Source organism: Nicotiana tabacum, chromosome 18, assembly GCF_000715075.1.
Source record: "Nicotiana tabacum cultivar K326 chromosome 18, ASM71507v2, whole genome shotgun sequence".
In the NCBI taxonomy this organism is placed as follows: domain Eukaryota; kingdom Viridiplantae; phylum Streptophyta; class Magnoliopsida; order Solanales; family Solanaceae; genus Nicotiana; species Nicotiana tabacum.
The window spans coordinates 114,686,318-114,706,677 of record NC_134097.1 but is presented as its reverse complement, the minus strand read 5'-3'; the positions used below and the strand labels follow the sequence as shown (position 1 = coordinate 114,706,677).

At 33.7% G+C, this 20,360-nt stretch overlaps 2 protein-coding genes across 2 annotated transcripts; one reads left to right on the top strand and one right to left on the bottom strand.

Moving 5' to 3' along the window:
* Nucleotides 1–2,941: 2,941 nt before the first annotated feature.
* On the top strand, nucleotides 2,942–8,518 carry LOC142172649 (uncharacterized). Its single transcript, XM_075236314.1, has 12 exons — nucleotides 2,942–3,165; nucleotides 4,068–4,226; nucleotides 4,563–4,626; nucleotides 4,716–4,819; nucleotides 4,969–5,518; nucleotides 5,784–6,074; nucleotides 6,224–6,347; nucleotides 6,431–6,652; nucleotides 6,812–6,874; nucleotides 6,966–7,213; nucleotides 7,687–8,207; nucleotides 8,308–8,518. Exons 1-12 carry the CDS (start codon nucleotides 2,942–2,944, stop codon nucleotides 8,516–8,518), a joined length of 2,781 nt encoding a protein of 926 aa, XP_075092415.1.
* Nucleotides 8,519–16,205: 7,687 nt separating this feature from the next.
* On the bottom strand, nucleotides 16,206–17,287 carry LOC107789484 (NDR1/HIN1-like protein 1). The gene has a single exon (XM_016611308.2). It carries the CDS (start codon nucleotides 17,133–17,135, stop codon nucleotides 16,497–16,499), a length of 639 nt encoding a protein of 212 aa, XP_016466794.1. The 5' UTR covers nucleotides 17,136–17,287; the 3' UTR covers nucleotides 16,206–16,496.
* Nucleotides 17,288–20,360: the final 3,073 nt, after the last annotated feature.

Genomic DNA, 20,360 nt, shown 5'->3' with positions numbered 1-20,360 from the left:
TTTTACAAAAAATGATAATAAAATACATAGTGCAGGAGGAAAATTTCAGCTCCATTTGCTGAAGTTTTTACAAATTAACTATGCAATACTAAATTTTAATTTATGTTTTATTTTTTACCCAGTGTAGGAGGAAAACTTCAGCTCTTCTTCCTGAAGTTTTTAAAGATTAACTAAAAAACTTCAGCATCTATGCTGAGGTTTTTGCATCTATGCTGAAGTTTTTTGTTCAATATGTAATTTTAATTTATGTTTTATTTTTTTTACCCAGTGTAGGAGGAAAACTTCAGCTTGTATTACTGAAGTTTTTAAAGATTAACTAAAAAACTTTAGCACCTAATGCTGAAGTTTTTGTGCAATATTAAATTTTAATTTATGTTTTATTTTTTACCCAGTGTAGGAGGAAAACTTCAACTCTTCTTGCTGATGTTTTTAAAGAATAACTAAAAAATTCCAGCACCTATGCTGAAGTTTTTTGTGCAATATGTAATTTTAATTTATGTTTTATTTTTTTTACCCATTGTAGGAGGAAAACTTCAGCTCGTATTGCTGAAGTTTTTAAAGATTAACTAAAAAACTTCAACACCTAGTGCTGAAGTTTTTTTGCAATATTAAATTTTAATTTATGTTTTATTTTTTACCCAGTGTAAGAGGAAAACTTCAGCTCGTATTGCTGAAGCACCTAATGTTGAAGTTTTTGTGCAATATTAAATTTTAATTTATGTTTTATTTTTTACCCAGTGTAGGAGAAAAACTTCAGCTCGTCTTGCTGAAATTTTTAAAGATTAACTAAAAACTTCAGCACCTATGGTGAAGTTTTGCTAAAGGTGTAAATACTTTAAAACTTCAGATCGTTTTGTTGAATTTTTTAAATATGAACTAAATAACTTCAGCCTGTTTAGAAATAAACAAGACATATACCTCATCATATGTAAAAAGTCAACTTGTTTAGCAAATAAACCAAAAATTTCAGCATATTATGCAGTGGAAAACTTCAATATATTTAAATTTGTTGGATTATAATGTTAAAATTCAACGTCAAATAGATTTAGAATGCAAATTCAGCATATTAGTGAAGTTCACTGAACAACTTCAATCAATCAATCAGAAAACATATATCATGAAATCAACCAGTTTCAAAAACTATTTTGAATTCTGAAAATGAATTTGAATACTTACAATGTATTTTGTAATTTTGAATCTGGTTCAAGTCTGGTTTGCGAGAGGCGATCTGAGGAGAGAAGGAGTGATAGAAGAGATAGAGGCGATCTGGAATTTGAATCTGGTATGCTTGATGCATCTTTTATATATTTTGATAGGGGTATAATTATCAAATTATTACTGATTTTTGTTAGTTGGTTACGAAATCAATAATTTTTAAAAATAGGGTATATATTAAAAGGTGACATAAATATAAGGTATGACTGCAAATCGCCCAAATTTTTATCTGAACGGCCCAAGGAAAATAAAAGCAAGTTGTCCAAAGTTCTTTGTTGTTTGGGCTTTTACTCCTTATAGTTCTCCTTTAGCCCGACCCATCTTTTGTAAAGGGGGAGGTACACAAATAGCTATTTTTAGGACTACTATTTAAGAATTAGCCAATATTTATTTTGTCATGAAAATTTTTACTAAAAATCTTAACTTTAGAACTTTGTGTCCTGAAAAGTTATACTAAAAAATTGAAATTCAGGACATACTGGCTAATTGCTAAATAACAGTCCTCTAGAATGGCTACCCGGTATCATTCCTATGTAAATCTTTTCAAAAATTGTTACTCTTTTTTAGAATGGTGATAAAGTACACAAATAGCCTTCAATGTGGATGATTTTAAATTTTTTTACCCGCTTGTCCTATAGCAGAACTTCAAGTTTAACAAGTGTTGCCCTTTACTTACTTCATGAGCAACACTTTTAAGTTTTGCCTATAAAACAAATGGATCAAAAGTTAAAAGACCATCCAAAAAGAATCATATTTGTGCAAATTTTTTGGTGTCGTCGTATGGTGTTAACTAATTAGTCCCTCCGGTCCACAATAAGTAATTTTTTGACCTTTTTTATGGTCCAAAATAAGTGATTTTTCTAGATTTCAAGAATGAATCAATTATTTTTTCCTTCATTGTTCTTGGAGTAAATAGTGTTGGAGTATGTGTTAGGAGTGTTTATGTGAAAAGATAATAAAGGTTAATATGGTCAACTTTATTGCTAATTAATGTTAAAAGGTGAATTTTGTTAATTGGTGTAAAAACAGCCAAAAAATAACTTAGTGTGGATCGGAGGGAGTAATATACGGGTCAATTGATTTTTTAACTCTTTACAAACTTGTTTTTAGTTTTATGACCCTACATCTTTTTTTACGCAAGAGAGATTTACTTTTATACTTCAGAAATCTATCTTTTATACATAAGAGATCTAAAAAGGTCATTTTCTTAAATTTAAAATTGTAAAAGAGCATGTTGTACAAAGGGAAAATCTCACTTTGTACCTATTAAGCCCAAACTATTTACCTTTTAATACCCATGCTCAAACTATTTACCCTGCCTACCCAGTCGGCCCAATTTATTTACTCGGCCCCCATATTTCACGCGGCCCAATCTACCCATCTCTCCTTATCTTCGATCCAGCCCACCTATTTCACCCGGCACAAGCTTCCCACGCTTTTCTTCGTTCTTTAACAGTTAACAAGTAGACTAGAGTACAGTTTCCAAATCTCCATAGCCAACCGATGAGAACGCAAAATTCACCCACATTCGAGTTTTTAATTTTTTTTTTCCGATTTCGTTCTATCTCTTCGTCTAGTACCTATTTTTGGGTGACATTTTTTGCTTTGGGTGAGATTTTTGCTTCTGAAAGTACATTTTAGTGAAAGTGGGTTTTCAAAATCATAGGATTTTTGTGTTTTCCTTTGTACTTTTGTGAATCAATGTCTATGAGTTGTTGTTTTCTCTATGGGTCGGAAGCATTGTGCGCGTAGATGGTGGCGCCGTGGACAATATCATTCTTCAATACAAGTAGCTGCTGAATCTGTTGCCTCAGCCATGTCTGTCCCTAGTTTTTCCTTATTTTCTGATTCTCAGTCTCTATTTAGTCGTAACCCTAGCAGTAGTTATGTTGAAAACACAATTGAAAATATAGAATTAGAGGGTGGAAAAGGCAACAATATTAATGCTTCGTCAGTCGATGAAACTCCCTACCTGTCATTACCCGACACAAATTCCGAACCAGTCATATGAGGTGTTCCTGTGACTGATAAGGGAAAAGGTAAAGTTGTTGAGGATTCTGAGTTAGGGGGAAGCCGACGTGAATCCGTGCCTAAAATAGAGACTCAACCAGTAGATGTTGATTGTAGCGATGACTCTCAGTTAAAGAAGAAAAAAATTAGTATCGCACCCAAGAAGGTAATTTTCTTACAATTATGGTCTTTGAGATTTTTAATGTAGAGTACATTGTTATTTTTTAATTTCCTGTTATGCTTTTGTATTATATTATAGTTATAGTCCGTTGTGTTAATTTTAAGTGAATTCTATTTCTTCAAGTTCATTCTGTATATTTAAGAGAACTATTGTAAATTTATTACGATTTCCATTTATCTATTTATTCCAGCTATCCGTTTCATCAATGTTCAGTGCGACGTAATAGTGTTTATAGCTGTCAAAATCCATCACTAGATGATTAACTAAGAGAAAATCAAGTACCAGCGAATTTTGAGTTTTTGGGTGAAGTTCATTTGAGCTGTTCTATGTGTATGTTTCTGTGATATTAGCAAAATTTAGGCCTATTATTCTGCTTAGAAGAAGTAAAAGATATCATTTTGTATACATTGTGTTTGAGCGTGAAGGAATTGAGTGATCTTTTCTAGTATATTGTACAGACTAGTTAATTTCCAATAATGAGCTTGTTAATTTTGGATGGCATATTTGTCTTTGCTATTAGTTTCTCAATGTTTTGAATCAATATAGACAAATTAAATTAATGTTCTGCTTGAGGTTTAAAAAGGGTCACTGATTCAGTAGCTGTTGTAGTCAACCATATTTATTGAAGCCAGAGCTACTATGTGTGATTTCTGATTTTCAGCTTTGCATTAGATGGTTTTGTACATGATTTAGTATTTAGCCAGTTGACAGTGGTGGAGAGAAGCATGGAAAGAATGGGACCGTGTAAGTTAGGAGTGCAGAATGAGCTTTTCTTTATATGTGGCATTGTGTGGATGGGGTTAATGGGCGAGAAGCACTGGTACTGTAGCATAAGTTCCTTGTCGAATATTAGCTATCTTGTAGTGAATTTGATGTGAGTTTATGCTATTCTTTTACTTCCTTAGTAATCTCAAGAATATGCAAGATGAAAAGTATTTTGCTACTATCCTCTAAAATATGTATTTGATAGAATAGTTTTCGGATACTGTAGATTTAATACCTAAGTTTCTTTTGGCTTTCCCTCTCTAGTAATATTGAATATGCATCTTCAAATGAAACAACTTAAAGTAAGTTTATGCATTGATGGTCACTTAGTATTGCTGCAAATTGTTCCCATACTATTTTCCATTTGTTTCCTTATAAGTAAAATTTGTAGTTGCCGGAAATTAGTCAGTAGAATTGTATACCCTGCTGGTATAGTTATATGTCGTGTTGGTATCGTATGGTAGTTGTAATATTTTTAGTTGGTTTAGTTGCATTTTAAGTGAATTATATTTCTGAAATTATTTTATATGAACATGTTTTGCAGTGTTGGAATTTCCTTGTGTCTATGGACTTAGATTATAAACCAAAGGTTGATTGGGATACCAATTGCCATGTTATTCATCAATTAAAAGCGAATTTATCAAAGAGGTAACTTCGACTGTTTAAGAAAACATGCTTTGGCTATTTTTTGGATCTGCCACCAGTTATTGTACAGATTCGGGTTATGCACCATTTGCTTATTAGAGAAGTACATCATGAGGTGAAAATGAGATGCGGTTTGTAGTGAATGATTCTAGGTTGCACTTTGTCTTGGGTGAATTTGCACTTGTTACTGGGTTGAAATGTAAGGGTGATACAAGTATAGAGAGCATAGCAGAGAATAGGTTGATTTCAAAATATTTTGGGACTGCATCCGTGACATTTGCCCAACTAGCAGACTGTTTTAAGAAGAAGAAATGGGAAACAGATGATGATGCATTGAAGATAGCAGTTCTTTATTTTGTGAACAACTTCTTACTTTCTCAACTCAAAACAAAGGTTATTTCACGATCTTACATTGACTTGGTTGAGTGCGGTGATTATAATAATTATCCCTGGGGTATAGATGTTTATAAAGCTACAATTGACTCGTGTTCCAACAAGTTTCAAGATAAGCCTTCTTTTTATAGACTCGGTGGCTTCCCGTTGGCTTTACAGACTTGGTTGTATGAATGCTGCCCAAGTTTGGATGGTCACTTTGCTGATCATCTTGGAAACAAACTTCCACGAATTTTGAATTGGGTAGTCATGGGTCAAATACCGAATGAGCGAGTTGCTTTGCAAATGTGTAGCTTGCAACGCGAGCAGGTAATTTTCTCATAGTTTTATTGCCTCTCTTAATGTTTTGGTATAGTAGTTTAGTCACAGTTATAGCAATATCCCAGTTCAGTGATATACTCTATTGGTATACATGTATACTATATTGGTATCATGTATACTATATCCCAGTTCAGTGATATACTCTGATGGTATACATGTATACTATATTGGTATCATATGGTAATAGGGATCTTTTATCTTTCCATACTTTATTATCATTTCTATTTCTAATTAGTGTGCTTAATAATTGCAGCTAAAGAACATCACCCCAACTGATGATGAGAAGCAGCTATTTGATGTGCGTGGTCTAAACTTTGAAATTGAAGTTGAGTGCACTGACAGTCAGCCCGATAGCTTTCAGGTTTTTGGCACTCAATTACCAAAGACACAAAGTATGCATGAAAGTACTGTAGGTGATTCCCAACCTACCAATGCTGAGGTAATGAAGGAGTTACAAGCTTTGAAACTTTTTGTAGAGACCAAGTTTGAGGAGGTGCTTGCAGCTATTGGTTGGCAGTCAATGAAACCAGAGGGAAATTCAGCGGTATTGATCTTTTATATAATATAATACTATAATATATTGTTCAAAGATGCAACATATGCTTATAGGATACTATTCCATTCTTTAGTTTTAGTGCACATAGTATTCTTGTAATATACATAATACTAAAATTGTTAGTTTCTCATTTTCAGCATAAGCAACAGGATAATGATCCTGACTTTCGTGAGATGCATAATGATTATGACCAGTTTGAAAGTGGCCACGTTGGGAATGATCCTGTAGTTCTTGGAGATAGCATGCCCAAAGCGCCTTCTAGTATGTAAATCACAGATTTGATTGATTTTTTTTACTGTTGTTTTTTGAAAATAGTACTCTTGCTTATACTTTTATATGTTTAGTATCTGGTTTTGGTGGGGTTGGTCAAGATGGAGGTGCCACTGGTGTCAATATGAAGAACGTCACAACAAGTGATGGTGTAGTTAATGATGATTTTGGCTTAGATTTTAACTTTAAACTGTCTGCATCTGCAATTGATCAAATCACCGCCATTACACAACAAGCAACATATAAGCAGTCATCTCATGATGTTAAAAAGTCGGGTCCTGCTATCAGGAATCCCTGTACAGACACGAGCATATGTTGTTATTGAGTCTAATACTGCTCCACAGGGTACGATGTTGATGTTACTAATTCTGTAGATAGTATATAAATGATAGGTTCTTGATAGTTTTTAAATTTTTATTTAAGTAGTGATGCTGATAATGCTTTTATGTGTTCAGCATGTCGGGTTGATGGTGTTGGTCAAGTGGATGTTGGTGGCAGTAATGTGAATTTGCCTTCTGGTAATGTCTTATATATATAACTTTTCATTCTTTTTTTCTAAATTTCTTTACTTTGTATATTTATTTATTCACTAGCATTTTCTAATTTAAGCTCCATGTCGACAACGGGGTGATCTTCACTTGGATTCTGATTTTGAATATACTGATTCTCAACTTGATCTAATTGCTGCCATTACACAAGGAGGGAAACGTAATATAAATCAATATGGAAATGAACTGACAACTCGTACTGTAAATAAGTCTAAACATGATCAGTCGGTATCAAGAAGTATTGTCCAGATACAAACAGACGTTGAAACTACTCCTGCAGTTTTCGCACTGAGAAGGCGCCCCGCAGCTGTAAAATAATCGCCGTATAAGAATGACTGGCAATCTGGTGTTAGTGCAGTTGTGGGATCCTCGAAGGTTATCAAAGGAAGATTTCTATTTGTAAATGACATTTCAGAGACTGTTGATTTTAAGCTTACGACTGCATTCTCAAACTTTGTTGAAGCAAACATGCAATTGGGAGAGTGCGTATTCGTTTCCATGTACTTTTGTTTTCATTTTTTCTTAATGTTTGTTGTTATATTTCTTATCCATATCTTCTTTTATACGAAATAAGGAAGTGTATTTACCTGGTGATCAAAAGCTAGAGCCTTGTTTTGACTTTGAAGTTGGAAAGATTGATGATAAGACGTTTTTCCATACCTTAAACTATTCTGGCAGGCCGCTCTCTAGTTCGGTATGTGTACTGCTTTTTATTTTTGTTGTTGTAGTAGTTCATTCATATTGTCAGTGGTAGTCATGTTTTCTTCCTCTCTTTTTTGCAGCACTTGAATATTATATTCTACTATCTTAGGAAGAAGGCAAAATATGGAATTAATATGCCAATCAAAGTCACAACTACAGATACTCTTTTTAATAATATCATTCAAAGGGTTTTCACAGAATTTGTAAAAGGTGGGAAACAAGATCATTTGATTGATAGAGCAGACGATATCATGGAGTACATGAAAGGATTTAGGATGCATTGCAACACTCTATGGCACCAGGTTGATCATGTCATTTTTCCAATTAATTTGGCAGAAATTTGGCATTGGATATTGGGGTGTGTGTCATTCCACAAGAGATGTTTTTATGTATATGACTCGCTACGTAGTCGAAAGCACAAAAAAGCTATTCAAAAAGTGGCAGAGGCTTATGCAGTGTTGATCCCCCTATTTCTAATTAGTATTGAATTTTATAACCAAAGAAGTGACATTGTAGTAGAAAATGGTTTGCACATGGGAAAGAAGTTGACTGGTCCTTTTGTGATTGAACTGATTACAAATCTGCCAACACAGCAAAATTCGTAAGAATAGTTACTTTTTTTTTTACTTTGTTTTCCTCATTCATATTAACATTTTCACTTCTAATTGATTTTTATAGTCTATTCATTTGTTTTATTTCAGAGATTGTGGAGTATATGTTGCTTGCTTTGCTGAGTATATTATTGAAGATCTTCCAATCCCTGTTGCCAATTTTGATGTGGATGGTCTTCGAGCTAGGTTTGGTATACTGTTGTGGCACTATGGGAGGAACAAGCAGTTGCATGGCGAATCAAGTGAATCTGAGGCTCCAGTAGCACCTAAAAAGACTCGTGGAAAGAAACGCAAGAAGTAGTATAGGTCTCTTTTTGGTTTTAGTTAATCGTATCATGAAAACTTTGCAGGATTTTAATAGTTTTTGGTGAAGTATGGTATTATTAGTAGTAAATGACCTTCTGCTGATTCAAGACTGTAGGAAACTTGTGCCTTTATAAAATATTTCCAGCTGCTAATGTTTCTTTTGTCATATTTAATTATACTGGTTCAGAATATGTGGTATAGATTTCTTCAAGTACATGGGGGTTATCAGTTTAGTTATGTCTCTTGATGCTGAAAATTTGCTGATTTTGTTTCTGATTTCAGCTTGTTTTATTAGACTTTTCTTAGGCTTCTTCCATAAAGTTGTTGGTTTATTAGGATGCCGAGGTCCATTCCTTTGCCAGAGGGTAAGGTTTAATAGATTCTGCAAGTGAAAATTAGGGGCAGATGAAGCGAACACTTCCAACAACATACAAAGTAGTTGTGACAGAAGTTAAATGATCTGCTTTCGAATGTGATAATGGTCTAAGCTTTAATGTTCATCTGTAGTTTTAGCATATATGGTGTATTAGTGTAGTAGAACTATATACCAATCAGGTATACTGATATACCATTTGGGTATCACGTTGTATTTGACTCACCTTTCTTCCTTCAGCAACTAGATGTAAGTACTGACATGAGTTCCAAAGCGTGCACATTTTGGGTATCACATTGTATTTGGTGCACCATTTGTATTTCTGCGCATATTTTGTTTTAGCCATATTAGTGCAATACCACTATATACCAGCGAGGTATACAAATATAACATTTGGGTATCACCTTGTATTAATGTACCTGATGATGTACAATAACTGCATGTAAATAGCTTCCAATTTGTTATACTTCAATACAGACATGAGCTGCAAAGCGTGCCCATTTTGTTAACAAAGTATGTACAAATGTTGCATTTGCAGCACCACTTCTATTTCTACACATATTTTGATACTAATAAGATATACAGATATACCAATAAGGTATACAAATATACCACTTGGGTATCACATATATATTTTAGCATCTTTTTTCTTGCAGCAACTAGATGTAAATGCATCCCACTTTTATATACTAAAATAGAAAATAAATAGATTCTTATTGAAAATACAAGTAGCCATATAAATTTGTTGCCAAAAAGTAATTTCTCAAAGAATCATCATACCAAATATATGTCTAGTGCAAGAAATGCATTTTATTTTTTTGCAATTCAAATGCTATGATTCTACGATATATGAGTTCTATAAAAACATTGAAGCATTATATCAATCTCTCTTTAGAATATTTCGGCATGTTCTCCGGTTGTGTCCTTTTCTCCCGCATAGTGCACATGTAACTGTATTTCCTTCCCAGCCTCCTATGCCTCTCTTCTTTTTAGGTCTTCCTGGTTTGATTTTTCCTTTTGGTGGCAGTATCACCTGCGAAGAGACATCTTCTAGAATTTGCCACGTTGTTTCATCAGGCAATGGATTTACTGGTATTTCATATGTTTTCAGCAAGTAGTCTATGCTGTAGTAATCCGAGCAATACTTGTATGAATCCATATGAAATTTTTGTATAACTGCCATTGCATGTGGACATGGAATATCGTCTAGCTGAAACCTCCCACAAGTGCAGTTTCTTTCATGTAGGCGCACCACATTTCTTGTTTGGCCATCAATTACTAAATGTAAGAATTCAGTTGATGGCAACACTTAGTATAATTTTAATTAAGAAAAGTCATTAGCTATATGAAGTAATAGTATTTTTTAAATAACAATATTCAGTTGTTTAGTGAAATCACTAAGGTAAAAAAGTAAAAATACAGTACATGCAGTGTTTTTATGATTTTGAAAATGCATACCGTCATCGTCTGTGATAAGATAGTATTATCTGCCAATATTTTTTCATACTTTGCACCAATCTTCATAAATGATTCCACTGCATCCTTCCGATTGGTGTAATTCTATTTTTGAATCAATGTTGTCATAAAGTTAAGCAAATTCACAACTGGGAGGTCTCTTGCGTGCTTGTTTGCTGCATTTACTGATTTCGCAATATTCGATGTCATGATCATGGTTCTATTTGCCTTGGAATGCGCCCGGGACCATTTATTATATCCAATATCCATCAGGTATGTTTTCACTCTACTATCAATAGCTTCTAACTCTGCCATATGCCTGTTGAATTCTTCAACAGTGTATGCTCTTGCTAACGCAAAATATACTTCTTTGATTTGTTTTTGGCTCTTCCTGAAGTTTGTCTTTATGTTGTTCCACAGATGGAACATACATGCACAATGAGGGACTTCTGGATAGACAATTGAAGTTGCTTTCCATATAGCATCATGCCTGTCTGATACAATGCACATTCCCTCTCTTTGTCCATAGGTTTCTCTGAACTGCACGAAGAACCATTCCCACGATGCATCATTTTCCGAATCAACAATTGCATATGCAAAGGGGTAGAATTTGTCCGGTAAACCCAAAGAACAAAATATCAATTACAACACACTATACTAATTTAGCATTTCATATAGTAGTATAGTCATAGGTAGGTGCAGGTGTATAGCAAAATAACTATATACTCTGTTGGTATACTTGTATACCATACTGGTATCATATAATATTTGCAAATATTTTTTGTTTCTTTAACTGAATGTAATTGGATTGTACACAAAATATTAATTTAGTATTTTATATAGTAGTATAGTCATAGGTACGTGCAGGTGTGTAGCAAAACAACTATATACTTTGTTGGTATACTTGTATACCATACTAGTATCATATAATATTTGAAAATGTTATTTGTTTCTTTAACTGAATGTAATTGGATTGTACACAAAATATTAATTTAGCATTTCATATAGTAGTATAGTCATAGGTACGCGCAGGTGTGTAACAAAACAACTATATACTCTGTTGGTATACTTGTATACCGTACTGGTATCATATAATATTTGAAAATGTTTTTTGTTTCTTTAACTGAATGTAATTGGATTGTACACAGAATATTAATTTAGCATTTCATATAGTAGTATAGTTATAGGTACGCGCAGGTGTGTAGCAAAATAACTATATACTCTGTTGATATACTTGTATACCATACTGGTATCATATAATATTTGAAAATGTTTTTTGTTTCTTTAACTGAATGTAATTGGATTGTATTCTTACCCTCTGCGTCTTGCGTGGAAGCCGTGAGTGTGGTCTCTCTATATGTTGACTTTAAAAAACTTCCATCAACTACAACTGTTGGCCTACAATAGACCCATCCTCTAATCGATGCATATATAGCTATGAATGCATACAAGAAGCTCCCATCTCCTTCAGTGTGTAGTCGTGTCACTGATCCTGGGTTAGCGTACTCTAACATATAAAGATATGTTGGCATTTTCTTGTATGATTCACTTGGTGATCGTCTCAATAATTGCATTGCTTTTTCTTTTGATCTCCATGCTTGCATGTAGCTTAAGTCCATACCATATGCTTTTTGGATGTCTCTCTGGATATCTGTTGGTGTATATATAGTTTTCGGGTCAACAAGTTTATCTTGTACCACAGCTGCAACAAAAGCTGAGACAACTTGCTTTTGTGAACAAAATCTCTTATCAGTTAAACAACTGTGGACAGAATTGAAATCCGTCACTTTGAAAAGATTTGATGCTCGCAGGCTTGATGCTTTAAGTCTCCAAGTGCATCTTTCATCCACGCATTCAAGGATATACCTGTTTATAATACAAATACAGTTATGTATAATATTTTATTGATAAAAAACACACACAAAAATCCGTACAATTATATACTCACATGGTATACTCTGTTGGTATACTTATATACTGTATCAGTATCATATTTTGCTGATAAAAAATATAGACAAAGCAGCACAATTCTATACTCACATAGTATACTGATTTAGCATACATATATACTATATTGGTATTATGTTTTACTGATAATAACAAAGACAAACCAATACAGTTATATACTCGCATAGTATACTGATATAGCATACTTATATACTATACCAGTATCACTGATAAAAAACACAGACAAACCAATATAATTCCATACTCGCATAGTATACTGATTTAGCATACTTATATACTATATAGGTATCACATAGTTTTTTACTTGAAAACATGCAGACGGACCTTCTTGGGCATGATTTATGAACCCGATATTGACATTTTTCTCTAACAACATACTGTTTCATAACGAGAGCCAACAGGTTCTTGTCTTCATAAATTTGTCCTTTTTCAACATTTTGATGAAATTGATCTGTTATGATGTTTGCATCATCAAGTTCTAAAATAGCGTCATCTCCTTCTTGCACATCAAACGTAGTAATCATATCAGTGCTTTCAAATTGTGCAATTTCTGATGAAATTGGAGCAACATCGAAACTGGAGGTGCTTGCAGCTATAGTGTTTTTAGCAAACGACACACACAGGGGAAGTGTTGTCATCCCTGCACTTGATTTTTTCAATTCCATGTAAACACTAACACTCATATCGCTGCAAATTGTAATTGGTGGATATCCTTGAGCAATAACATACTGAATAACTATTGTTTTACTGTCCTTTTGCAGTTGCATTGCAATTTCTCCGAGAAGTTGTTCAAATTTCCAAGAGGTCTTTATTAGAATTACATCAACATGAAAATTTATGAAATTATTGTTATCATCCCATTCTCCACTATGCTGCAGCAGAATTGGAATATTTTCCATGATTCTGAAGTTATAATCACTTTTATGTCTTGAATCTCAACAATGCAAATTTCAACAATGTTCGAAATCAACAGTGTTCAAAATCAAAAGTGTTCGAAATTTCAACAGTATATAGCTGCAACAGATTTTTCGAAATCAAACCTCTAGATCTACAGATCTCCAAACCTAGATTAGAATTTTCAGCTAAAATTCAGAAGTTTAGCTCCGAAATCAAAATCAAAACAACAGCGAAATCAAAATCTGAAAAGAAGATGCGAATCAACATCTTTGATCTATTTGTTCACACTTAGTGATCTTCAAATTAGGGAATATCAGTGGAAATCTCAATTTTGTGCGCTGATTTTCTGAAATTTTGAGCAGCTTTTGCATTTTTATAGATAGGGCATTAAGCGTGGGGTAATTATTTTGATATTCCTGTTTATTTATTAAATGGGTAGGAGATTGTAATTATTTAGTGGGTAGAATTCTTTAATGGGTAGGGCAGGGTAAATAGTTTCACTTTTATAGGTACTCCTGTCTTTTTCCCTTGTACAAATAACCCGTAATATACTAACCGGTTATGCCATCAACTATTTATTACAAGTATTTTTTACTTTATCCTTTTTGTCTCATTTTTCTTCTTTTAATTCAGGGACAAGTGAGTCAGTTCAATTATTGACAAGTATTAATCCTTCGTTTGTCAAGTAGCGATCCATCGAATATAACAAAGATAGATCCTTCCGAGCACAAATATACAAAAGTTTTACAACAATAAAGCCATAATAATAGGCATACACGCCATGATTCAAAGAATTCTAGCCATTTGGCTAAGTAACAAAGGATAAGTTTACTCTGTACCAGAATTCTCCAGACCAGGTGGATAGACTTCTCGATTATACTTGAAAAAAATATTTTTCGGTAAATTGTTGTAGAAATTCAGATTTAATAATGAGGTAATATATATGTTATGGTCCTATTGTTCAATAATACACTTTTAAGTTACAAAATGGCCAATGAAAAAGAAGCTTAGTTTTCTTTTCACCATAATCTAAATAGTAGTACTTATTAAGAAATTTCATTCCATTATATTGTACTCAAAGGTATTGGCTCTTAAGTAATGATAGTACGTGCTTTTTATGGACCTTTTGACAAATTTGTGTGAAATTAAACTTATTTTGGAATGACTAAGGTAATAATCAATTAAACGACTTGTTCTAATGCACACGTCAAAGCTATGTTACATGATTGCATATATAGTACAGTAGTAGTGGGTAGAAATAGTTGTAGGTAGGGAAGTTATTTACTTACCACATTCTCAAGCTTACTCCACACCTTTTCGCTAGTGGGAATCAACATTTACTTCTTTTAGTTCTTGTGGGCTCTCAAGGAGGGGCAGAGTTAAAAGGGGCGGAAGAGATTCATCCGAACTTTTTTTGTCAAAAATTTTTACTCTATATATAAAACAAAAGATTTCTTTTGATGTATAAATAGTAAATAATGAATTTCCTAGGTGAAATTCTTACCTCCGCAACTACTCGCAACTAATGTCTATTTTACCTATTTAACTCTTCCTCCAAAAACTCCCCCAAACTACGAACGTATGTGAATATTTGATTTGAGATAGAAAGAGTAACGAATTCATATTACATCGTATTTCTATTTGAAATCTAAGGTTATAAATTTATTTGAGGTGATTTCAAGCCTTTGACACTAAATGAATGAACTTCTAATGAATCCATTCGTATTATGTCTTCAGGGGCTACATGGTTAAATTGTCACATTTACCTTACTATGTCATGAAATCATAAGGTAAGTGTTCCAAAAGTCACGCCAAACATATAATGCCAAGTTCACAAATGACACATGAAGCTTGTCCAAAGTTCTAAAGGGTAAGGAAAACAAATGAGAAAAATTATGAAATATTGGTATTAAAATTAGACTAATTATGGGAGCATATGAACATGGATTCAGTATATAGTATCTATTAAGGATCCTTTGTTTCAATCCATAAACTATAGTTTTCTAGATACTAAGAACTTGTCGGTGTCATGCAAGCTTGTAACAGGATCCTAAGATCATGCCATATCTAACTCGTGAAAACATGGACAAACATAGCAAACTTAAATGAACATTAATTAAGAATTTAACATTTAACAATTTGTCGTCGTTTACTTTGGTTCTGCAAATTTGTTATGATTAATGACAAGTGTGTGTTGGGGACCTCTTCAACGTTCATTGCAGCCACCAAACTCCATGTTCATGATTTCATCACAACTATTTTTATGAAGCCAATGAAATTGGATTGCCTTTCCCAAAACAATGATGATTAAAATAAAACCTTTTGTACGACGGATACAACAATAACATACACAGTGTAATCCTCTAAGTGGGATCGAGTGAAAATGTATCAACCATAACGCATATAGTGTGATCTAGCAAGTGAAATCGGGCAAGGGTAAGGTATATGCAAACGTTACCCTTATCTTTATGGGCTAAAGATGTTGTTTCCGATAGATTTTCAGGGCTCAATATGGCTGATGTTTGTACTAAAAATTACCCAAAATATGTCCCCAAATGAGCATTCTTTAAAAAATGAATAATAAGTAAAGAAAGAAAAATTAGAACCCTTTGAAAAATTAGGGGAAAAAATTCGGCCAACATCACAACCATGAACCTCTCTACCTGTCACTATAGTTTCCCCTTCTAAACGACATGTCATCAATAAATTAGAAATATATTCATTTATCAAAAAGTTGGATGTATCGGGTCTGAATATATATTCCAGTTGAAGAAAAAATTCAGAAGTAAAGCCATTAAAGTGAAAAGATAATTACAACATGGTTTAATTTTCTAGAACCATGCATTTTAAAGACTCAAAGAAGGAAAGATAAAAAATAAAAATAAAAACTACAAAAGGGAGAAAAGAAAACACGAAAAGCTGAATCAATGTTATACCACTTTGAATATACTCGTACCTAGTAGTATTTGCTTTATCACTCTCTTGATTCTTGAACTTTTGCTTTTCATTATTAAAGTTAAAACATTCTACAACTATTGACTACACAAAAAGGAAAAAAAAAAAAGAAAAAAGAAAAAAAAGAAAAAAGAAATACTCGAGTTACTAATTAAAAACAAAATTAAATAACTCCCACTAAAACTTGGCATTGCTAATTCCCATTTATATCAAAAGATCTAAAATTATATTACTAAAAATAAAATCCGACACTAAAAAAAACAGAAAAAGGAGTAGAGCTGAGTGAGAGCACTGACAGTAGAGCAATTCTTCATCTTCTTCTAGTTCAAACATCAACATGACAATTTTGCACCAATTGATACTTAATAGCTGATGAACCAACAGCAAAACTATTCCCAATCATTTTTCCACCTACACCAACATAAGCTGGACAATTTACATACAAATGGTACCTTCCCGAAATAAAACTCCCAACTTTCCATCTAACTCGTCCATCAATTTTAATATTCAACAAAACAGTCCCAACCATTTGATCTTGACTAAGTGCATTTCCTAAGTAGGGTGCAACAGGGACAGAATTACCGTACACAAAAGGTGACCATATTGACACATCTTTGTGACCTTGGTACGTTGGTGGCAATAACGTTGGAAGTGTAATTTGTTGGCCGCGGTACGTGGCGTAGACGTCGAGTTTGTCGTAGTAAATTCCGATTTTGTCGTTCGGATTGCGAGAGGCAACGGTGATTTGGATGTTGGTGGTGAGGAAGCTAGGGGTAGAGACGTTGAAGGCGTAGACGGTGGCGTCTTGGAGGATGAAGTGTGGTTTTGTTGGTCGGAGGATGAGCCAAATGAGGAGGATGATGAAGAGGATTAAGATTATGAAGCCTATTACGGCCGCGAAGAGGCGGCGGGGCAGCTTGTGCCCCTCCTCGTCGTCGTGGTGGCCGCAGTCCTTTGCCGTCATGGTTGTGGTGGTGGTGGTTGTAGCTAGCGGTGGTGGTTTTAGGTGGTGAGGCTTTGAGAGAGTTGGAGTTGAGGCAGTGTTGGTTAGTTTCAAGATTATGAGAGAGAGTTCTTTAAAGAAAAGAGTGGTTTTCTAATATAGTACATAGAAGAATTGGTTAGTTTATTTTTTGTTCTTTTTATTTTACTTTTTTTTTTTGGTTGGGGTTGTAGGTGTTAAGTGGGACTAGAGAGTAGGGTATATGAAAATTTTTCATTTTCAAACATGATTTTGACACTAAATGTTATGAGTGTTCATCCCGCAAGCACTCTAATAGTACACTTAATTTTATTTGGTTACTACATCAATTAACACTAAAGTTGCAGTGTTACGCTTTATAATATCGACTTATTCCTTACATTGACTTTTCTCAACTAAAAATTCATATACTTTCTACATATACACTTAATAAATGCATATAACCGTTAGTAATACTTACGTGGTCAATGCTTCGAAAGAAAAGACTCGAATTGTGATTAGAGGTATTCGTCGACAGTACTGTATGATATTTAAATATTTTGGTTCGATATTCGGTGTGTTAAAATGCTATACCATTACCATAACTAATTAGATTCGGTATGATTCGACTTTTTTCTTTTCGATTTCGGTTGATTCGGTTTGATAACTTCGGTTTGTTCAGCTCGAATATTAACGAATGCATAAAGTAATAGACTGTAATATTCTTAAGAAAAGTATTCACAAATACGAAAATAAAAATATTATAGTATAGTGGAAAAAAAGATGAAAGCCAAAAATGATAAACCAAGACGGGAGAAAGCTCGAAACATAAGTAGGTAACCAAAGAAAAGGGGGAAGACAAGTATAGTGGGAAAAATATATGGTAAAGGGTTAAGGAGAACTATAGAAATAATGAAAAGTAAAATTTAGAATTTTAATATTTATATTATAATTAATAATATGTGTGTTGTGTAACTTAGTGTATATATTTCGGTACGGTAGCGGTATTTTTATATTTTATTTTTGAATACCGAAAATCATATCTAATACCATTTTTTTTAAAAAAAAATTTGAACCAAATACCAAATCAAATATCAAAATATCGAATACTAAATATAAAAATTTTCGATTTCAATATGATAATTCGGTATTTATCAAATTATGCATCGCTCTAATTGTGACGAGGGACGAACAAAATTTATGACTTTTTTTTTCTGGTACGAAACTAATGGTTAGACAAATACAACGCCTAATTGTTGAATTTTTATTTTTCATGCACGTTGGATTCTCCTTTTCCAATCATTGTTTTGGATCATGTTTTCGAATTGTTTAAGTAAACTAAGGCTGTATTGTGGGCCGGACCTAGCCCGGGACCGGCCCGGGACCGCTAGCAAACGGGCCAAATAGGGCGGTTCAAACAGGCCGGTCCCTAACGGTCCTAAAAGCCCACTGTGGGCCGGTCCTCCCAAAATAGACCGCGAGCCTGAGACCGTTTAGCCCGGGACCGGCAGGCGGGCCTGGGCCGGTTCAACCGGCCCAAACGGGTACAACGACTATTTTTAAAATATTTTTTTTTAAAAAAAGCCAACGATTAGAAGTTTAAAAACTAGCCGTTGGCCTGCCATTTTAGCCGTTTGGCTTTTTAAAAATAGCCATTTGGCCCCCAAACTTTGTTTTAACCCCAAACTTTTTATAATCACACTTTTTCCCTATTCTCAACTATAAATACCCCCTCATTCTTTCATTTTTACTCACAAAATCATTAATCTCTCTCATTTCTCAAACTCAAATTGAAGTATTCAACTCTTCAAGTCTTCACTCATCTCTCATTTCTCAAACTCAAATTCTTAATTCAAGTTAAATCATGTCCGGTGATTCTAGATTGCACCCATTTGATTTGGAACACTTTAATGTGGTAGAAGAAAATGAAGAAGTTTACATAATAAAGTGCAAAAACTGTGGTCCAGTCTACACTCGTCGTCCAAAGGAGGGCATAGACAGTTTAAGGAGTCACATAAAGAGTTGTCTTGCGCGTTCTCCAGATATTCGTATTTAAGATTTTAAGTTGATTTGAGACAATTTATGTCATTTTAAAATTATTAGACATATTATGCTTAATATTTTAGTTTATTAGATTAATTTCAAGTATTATGTTGAAGGCATTGAACTTTAATTTGAAGTATTAAATGTAAACTTTAATTTGCAGCTTTGATACCGAGTTCATCTTAATATATATATATATATATACACACACGTCTTAATATAGCTAATATATACAATCTTATATAAGGAAATATACTATATAAAACAATATACTAACTACTAAGTGTATAGTATATAAGCTATATTCGAATTTCGATATAACATTAGCTATAATATATATATAAGCTATATAATTTAACATAAAATGTCTCAAATCAACTTAAAAGCATAAATTGTGTGTTGTCTTGTCGGTTTGAAAAGTTGACCGGCTGCGAAAAAACTGTTTCGTTTCAGAAAACGTGAATATGTATAGGTGGTGGTGGACTACTTTTTGTATATTGTCTTGTCGATCTGAAAAGCTGACCGGCTGCGAAAAAGCTGTTTCATTTCAGAAAAAGTGAATTTGCATAGGTGGTGGTGGACTACTTTTTGTGTGTTGTCTTGTCGGTCTGAAAAGCTGACCGACTGCAAAAAAATTGTTTTTTTTTTCAGAAAAAGTGAATATGTATAGCGCGGTACAATACTACGTTTTGTGTGTTGGCTTGTCTACAAATAACGGGCACATTCTAGTTATTTCTACGCTTAACAATAACCAATAACAAATATTTCCATAAAAGCAAGGGTTTTCTTTACGCTTTAACAAATGTCTGAACCCCTTTATGTGCCAAGATGCGAGTGCGGCAAAAAATGCATGATGCAAGGCTATTGGGATGATGGTGAAGCTGGATGCCGCTACTGGGCGTGTATGAACAAGTTTTATAGGGTTCCCGACGAACCTGTTTGCAATTTTGAGGTATAGATTGATGAACCCTGTTAGCAGGAATACTACAAAGAAAAGTTACAGTATCTTCATTGTTTGTGTTTGAAGCAGTGGGAAAGAGAGCGACAATCCAAACGAGAAGTTGCGGAGTTTAAGGAGAAACACAAAGAGGTGGAAGAAGAAAAAAATAAGCTGGAAGACAAATTTAAGTGGTTGGAGCAGAGAATATTAGGCGGTCGTGACTAAACAATGACATGTATGTGTTG